Here is a 7,063-nt window from a genome sequence, read left to right on the forward strand (position 1 = left end):
GGCCAGACAGCCTGAGAAGTGAGCCAAACCAGTGAGCTTTATTGAAGCCTGGCCAGAGGACAGAGGAGAGAGGGAGAGTAGCAAGGGCGCAGCAATGGGGGAGTAGGGGTGGGAGGTGGAGCTGAAGCAGCCGACGTTGGTTAGTATGTGAAGATCTGTTTGATATTGTGCACCTTCACCCTGGTTCCTAAGATTAGATGAAAAGAACAAACACAAAAACAAAACAAATCCCACCGAAGAGCAGCAAATAGGATCAGGAGAGACATTTCCTTCCCAAATGGACCTAAACAGTTAAATAGATCCTGACAATTAGAATAATTAGGTAATTAGATTGTGACTCGGTGGGCAAGAGACAGAAACCTGTCTTGGCTAAGTACACTTGGTAGCAAAATGTGCTCAGTTATAAAAGCGTGCTCTCAGTTAGTAGGAATATTTCAAATGGCTCAGAAAACATAATAAAATAAAAACATGCAGCTGATGAGTTAGATTTAGCCAGCAAAAGGGATTTTGCCTAGTGAAGTCTCACTGTTAGCCCCACTATTACTTGGGCCTCCATCAACAGATTTTTATTTAAGCCAATGAGTTTAGAGCACAATTCCGTGGTGAATAACCTTTAAGGTTACATTTGCCTTTTCCTTGCTTCTTGCAAACATTGCGTAATCCACGAGCACATTTGTTGGCTGTAAAGGTGTACAACAGCAATTTTTGCAATGACAGTGCGGAGAGGGAATATGAGATCTGTGTGCTAATGAGCTGACACTGCAGAGGCTGGGGTGATGTAGTGTGGAGTGCACTACAAGTGTACAGCAGCAAGACACAGAAGGGAACTTCAAGGGAATAGGAGGCATTTCCTGAGGAACCAGGGCGCCCAAGCCACACCAATGGGACTCAGCAGTCCCTTGGTGTTTTCACATCTTTCAAAGTCCTAGATGATCAAATCTGTTTTTTTAAAGAACAGACATGTAACCTAAAATGTGTGTACATCTCTTTTCATATATACTAATTTTATGTGTTTGGCTGTCTGTGTGTGTATGAATGTATGTATCCTGAAATCATATTAATCACACCACCCTTCTTTCTGGGATTATCTCACCAAATTGAAAAGTATGGCAGCAAACTCAATTAATCCCTATGAAATAGGAACATGGGCTCCAAGTTAGATGAGTCTCTTTGATAAACTTCAATTCACCTCCAAGCTGAGATCCCAAATGAACCACCTTTCAAAACCAGAGGCTTTTAATTGGCTTCTTAAGACACAATGAAGTTGGAGTCTGTCTTAAGCAAACCTCTCAGGATTTGTGAAAGAAAAAAGTTGCTGGTGAAGAAGAGTCTTTAAATAACTGATGCCTGAGATTCCTTGCAAGGAAGCCTTCAGAGTACATTGGAGGAGAGGATTCAGAGGGAGAGCAGGGACACACAAAAGGCATTACGCTTTGTTTATTCTTTGAATATTTGTTTACCCACATAACTATGCCCTCAAAAGTCTGTGCCTGTTTCAGAATTGAGGGCATAGGAAAAATCATGAGAAGAAATCAATTTTAGTTCTAGAAGAAGCTGCAACTAAGAATTCTGAATGGGAACAGGGGAAAGTTTCTTTACTTTTTGCCATCTTATTTCACATTGAATTAGATAGGGGAGGTGGGTGACCAGATTTCAGCTTAACTGGGATTTTCTCAAATTCTACCTAGGTCTCCAAAGAGGAGGGCAGGCTAAAATATCTAGGGGTCCTTTTCTCTGAGAAATAGTGCAATCAATTGGAAGAATGGATCCTGGGGTCACCTGCCAGGCTCCAGTACTGAACTAGTATTGCATTCTGATACCTGAAATATGTGATCTTCACCTCCATAAAAACAACAACAACAACAACAACTAAGGCCCAGAGAGATATGAGATACACTTCCAGCGCTTTCCTGGCCCTGTTAAATGATCATTTTCTGCATTCAGAGACTATCAGACTGTGATTGTACTAGTCGTCTTTGTCATACTTAGTTTCTAGGCAGCAGCTGCCGGCAGACAGCATTGAGATCTGGCCCCCATTCAATGATTGTGACATTCAGAGAGGACTGTTTTGGGGACCAGAGAAGATAACAGCTTTTCTTCTCTGTCTTCTGCACTGTAAAGACTGGGAGTGCAACAGGAGGCTTGGTACACATCACTGGTTTCTGCATATTTCCCGAGTGTGTCAGTTTGTGCATATGTATATATTTGGCATAACTAAGGGCAAGGTCACCCTTTTCTTTTGTCTTTCTTGTTACCTAGCCAACCACACCTCTTATCCCACATTTTCAAACCCAAAACCATAACCAAGCCTTGTAAGCTTGTTAGCAGAAGTGCTGTGGATTTAGGGTGCGTGTGGGTGGGTGGGTGGGGCTGACCAATTTCCTTTTCTTGCCCTGAGAGATAAGGTATTAAGGCAACTCAGCATCAAATGGATGACGTATTTCTTGTTTTCAAACCTGAGCTTTTCACATGGCAATGATCATTTCCTGATTGCTCCTTGAGTAGAGTTCAAATGGCCCTGAGCTGGCTGATGTCAATCTGATTTGACCATAAAAACAGAACTAAAAACCTCAGAAATCAATCATTTCTGAGAAGTCAGTTGGCATTCTTATTCCAGTCCTCATCAGCGGAAAGGCTCTAGAGTGAGTTGAAATATTATTTGTTATTCATAATAATAAATCCTAATAGTTTCATGTATTTGGTTTTAATTGATAATTAGGAAACTGCATTTGAGCTTCAACCTCTTGACAAGATCACAGTGCTTCAGGATTAAGAATCAGCTTGTGTTGTAAGTGATGTAGAGACAGGCTGGGATTACTGAAATAAGATGCAAAGTATAGACAGACATTTTGTAACTTTCACACTTAGCTGGAATTAATAAGTTCCTATTTTTGTCAATGTTGGAAAGCAAAAGAATATAAAATACAGTTTCTCAGCACATGTTCATATAAGGATCTGTGCCTTCAGCTAAAATTTTCTTAAAGCTAATACTGTCACATTTCTTGCAAAGGACTTCATCCCCATCCTCTTGATCTAAGTCTTAAAATCCAAGGAACCAGTGCTCTTGTAGACTCTTTCAATAGTTCTTGGAAACCACATATCCCTTGAGGCAGAAAAATTTGAATTCAGTCATATATAAAATCTCACACAACCGACCACAAATATAACTTCTCCCTTGAATAAAAGCCAGAAAAAAAAAACCAAACTACACAAGACATAAAAGCAAAACATATTTATGCCATTATCAGCCTTATTGTTGTGAAAAGTTTTAGTACAATAAGCTTAGATAAAAAATGATCAGTCTTTCACATAAAACATTCTATTCAAGAAACACTTGTGTCCAACAGGCTATCATTTGAGTTCCCTTGGTTTTACTTTTCAAAATGTCCCCTTTCCAGAGGAACAATCACCATGTCACAACTAGGTATTTCAGAAATGGCTTTGGGGCTAATGAAATTACTCCTTTTTGATAGTTTGCCTGTTGCAAGGCTCCCCTCTCCACCTTTTGCTCTAAGTTAAGAACTGTGTTGTCCTTATCAATGAGAGGGGTGAACAACAGTAGGGGAGACAAAACAGAAGCACCTTTCTAAATAGTCACCTCAGCACTGTCTTCTCCCTTCCCCTCAATTTGCCAGGTGTTCATCACTTGTAATCAGTTTGTATTCTTATCAGTTCCTATCAGAGCTCTCCAGGTAAGAAAGGTGATGTTCTAGGACAGAAAGAGGCAAGGGAACCAAGCCTGATCTGTCCTTCAAGGTCACTTGTGTGCAGAATTTCTCATATTTGGCTCCTATCTATTTGGCAATTGTCACATTCAGCTCATTTCTACAGGCAGGCACCAGATTTAACAGTCAAGTAATGTACATCCTGAATTGACTCAATCAAGAGGCTTCTTTTTTAAATCCCATCTGAAGAAATTTCCCTGAACAACCATGCTATTTTTTCTTTCCTTTTTCTTTTTTCAGTTAAAAAAAAAGGTGTGGGGGAGGAATTGCGGGTTTAGCAGGAAGGAAAATGAAACTTTTGCATCAAACATTATGCATGACAGAGTTTTTGCACTGCTGTAGGTCCCTCCCTTGGCAGGATCCTCCAGAGTTGGTTTATGCTGCATGAAACCTGGATTGACTAGAGCCCCTAAAATATCTACTGAGGCGACCACCCCTCTCCAGCACATATGCAGATCCCAAGTCCCACAAAATGCAAGTGAGGTCCCCAAGGTCCCAGAAGGAGGAAAAGCAGATCTACTTACAAGCATTAGTCACAGAAAAACTATTGGAAGAATCCAAGTGATCTACGTGGTAATTCAAATGGAAGGGTTTCTCGGTGGTGTTCTGGTTGGTGTTGTATAACTGCACGGCAAAGCGGAAAGCGCTGTGCTCCTGCACCGTGTTTCTCATGAAAAGTCCACCTATAAGCAAAGGGAATCGAGATTTGGCTTGTGTCGGGTTAGAAATTTGAGAGCACTGCATATATGAGATCCCTCTCGATGGTATGGGGTGCACGATGATTGATTTTCAACCTGTGTGTCTTTTGAGACTCTTGCGAACTCAAATGTTTGCCGAGAAACCTGGTTTTCCTCTAGATTGAAGAGAAGGAGAGGCTGAAGAGAAGGGGGAAAGGAGAACGGGGAAAGAGGGAAGAGGAGACTGCTTTGGGGTAGGGACGGTGGAACCAAGAGTGGGACTTGGCTATTTCTTAGGCAGCAGCTTCCTCTAAATTGCCTACCCCACCCCCACGCACATCTTCACAAACTGGTTCATCTTTTCCTGGCGCCAAGGGGAAGGTTGGGAAGAAAAACAATTGCATTTGACCTGGTGCCCCGTTCCAGATAGCCCCCCCCCCGCCATGACAATATAGGGTTTGGCTCAATAATGAAAACAATTTTAACTTCTCGACTTGTAAATACAGACCAAAGCGAGAGCACTCCCAGCGTCCGGGAACCAGGCTCCAGACAGACGCAGCGGCAATTCATGAATTCGTGGTCTGCGTGACTTCGCGCTTCCTCACCCAGCTCCTCGTCTCACCCCCGCCTCTCATCCCATCTGCCACCCACCCTGACCCCGGTTGCTGCCCAGATCTGGGGCATCCAGAGTGAGCTTCCACTTCCCCCAGAATTAGACTGTCTGGGGGGAACCGCAGACGCGGGATGGGGTGCCCTGGGCCGGGTTACGCGCCTTGGCGCGGCCAGGCGGGCGGCATCACCATGGGACAACTTCCAGCGGCGGCACACAAGCGATGGCAAAGTCCAAAGCAGCGAGCGGAAAAGCCGCGACTCTTCGTCCCTTTGCAGCCTCCCAGCTTCCTGCATGCGTACCTTGCTCCCCACATCTCAGAAAACCTGGCAGTCCGCTGTCCCCCAGCCCCAGGAGACTCCTCTCCTGTGCCCGACACTCCCCAGACTGGCTAGGTTTCTGGGGGCTCAGATCCCCGAGGTTCCTGCCCGGTCCCCGTCCCCCGTCCCCTCCGCAGGCATTGCAGGACTGGGACCCGCGGCTGCAGTAGCCACGCCAGGACAGTGGTCTCGCGTGTAGGAGAGCCTGGCCCGAAAGGCTGGCTCGCTCGCGCTTACCTATGCTGATGGTGTTGGGGAATCCTCCGTGAGAATAACCCAAAAGCCCCAGGACTAAAAAGAAGACCGCCTGGAGCATGCTTTGCCCCATTTTCTTCTGCCTAGCCATGCTACGCCTAAAACGAAGCACGGGCGCAACTCCGGAGTCGTCAAAATAATAACAGAAAAAGAAAAAGAATTCGCTGGCTCTTACACCCCCTCCCTTCAACTCGCTCTCGCTCACTCTTCCTTTCCCCCCTACACTCCTCCTCCTCTCCTCTTCTCTCCTCTCTTCTGTCCTCTCCTCTCTCTCCTCTCCTCTCCCTCCCCTCCCCTCCCCTCCCCTCCCCTCCCCTCCCCTCCTCTCCCCTCCCCTCCCCTCCTCTCCTCTCCCCTCCTCTCCTCTCCTCTCCTCTCCTCTCCTCTCCTCTCCTCTCCTCTCCTCCTCTCTTCTCCTCTCCTCTCCTCTCCTCTCCTCTCCTCTCTCCTCTCCGTTTCTCTCTCTCTCAGACTCTCTCACACCCCCTCCCCGCCCCCCACCTCACTTCTGTCTTCACACCAATCTAGAAGGCGGGTTCACTGGCTGCAAGCTCCGTTAGCCAGAGCGATCTTTTTCCCTGTCACTGAGGAGAGAGACAGAGACAGACAAGAGAGAGAGACAGAGACAGAGAGACCTAAAGCACAGAACAAAACAAAAAAGAGAAAATACCGAAAAACAAAAATCAAACGAAAAAGAAAGAAATTATGAAGAAAATCTGAGACTTTTCTCGCCCAGAAGATGGTGGGTCTAAAGAGAGGGAAAAAGAAGGGAAGAGCGAAAAGGCTCAGCGCTTGTGAATTGGGCTCTTCCAATTGGGCCGGTAGGGGGATATCGATCAAAGTTGATCTGACGTGGAATTAAAGCCGCACGCCGCTCTACTGCAAACTGCAGCCCCGGACTGCAAAGCCTTGGCGCTGGCGTTTGTCAACACGGGAGATGGCATCAATAGAAATACACTAGTCCTCACATGGACCAGCCTTTCAAGCTGCAACTGGCCCTTTAAAAAAGAAAGGAAGAAAGAAAAGCTGCATTGTCTCTGCGTTTGTATGTCTGTCTTAAAAAAGGGAGTCTGGCGGCCTGGTAGCGGTTACTCAGGAGTCTTTGTAGAGACTCACAGAAGCAGTCCCCATCACAATGCTCCCGAAGGTGCTGCGCATGCCCGGTCCCTACCGCTCAATTTTTTACAGCACAGATTCAAGGGCCAGTGAACAACCTCTCAACCCTCACAGGTTTGGGAGGCCAGTAAGTACCTCCGCCTTCCCAAGTGCAGAGCCAGACTTGAGAGGAGGGGACAGTGATAGACTGTGTGGGGCTGACTGCTTTGGTTACCGCCTAGAGGCAGTAACTAAAAGGTTAATGAAAAGGACGCTCAGTTTCACTGTTGAAGTAGGAGAGAGATGTGGGAATTAGCTGGGATGGGCTGGGGATTCAAAGTTAAGATTAAGGAAACTGTCTTTAGCTGCCTTGTTCCCTTG

At 45.8% G+C, this 7,063-nt stretch overlaps 1 protein-coding gene across 2 annotated transcripts in view; it reads right to left on the reverse strand.

Moving 5' to 3' along the window:
- The window catches only part of GRIA3 (glutamate ionotropic receptor AMPA type subunit 3), a 520,351-nt gene extending 514,616 nt beyond the window's left edge, over nt 1-5,735 (reverse strand). For both annotated transcript variants that reach the window (XM_090265357.1, XM_090265359.1), the window contains exons 1-2: nt 5,570-5,735; nt 4,250-4,408 (exon numbers count right to left, since the gene is read on the reverse strand). In XM_090265357.1, the coding sequence (XP_090121483.1) occupies nt 4,250-4,408; nt 5,570-5,678 (268 nt within the window). In that variant the 5' untranslated portion in view covers nt 5,679-5,735. The remainder of the gene's footprint in view (nt 1-4,249; nt 4,409-5,569) is intronic.
- Nucleotides 5,736-7,063: the final 1,328 nt, after the last annotated feature.

The sequence above is a fragment of the Furipterus horrens genome, unplaced genomic scaffold, assembly GCF_987537825.1.
Source record: "Furipterus horrens unplaced genomic scaffold, mFurHor1.1.pri manual_scaffold_17, whole genome shotgun sequence".
NCBI classification, from domain to species: Eukaryota; Metazoa; Chordata; class Mammalia; order Chiroptera; family Furipteridae; genus Furipterus; species Furipterus horrens.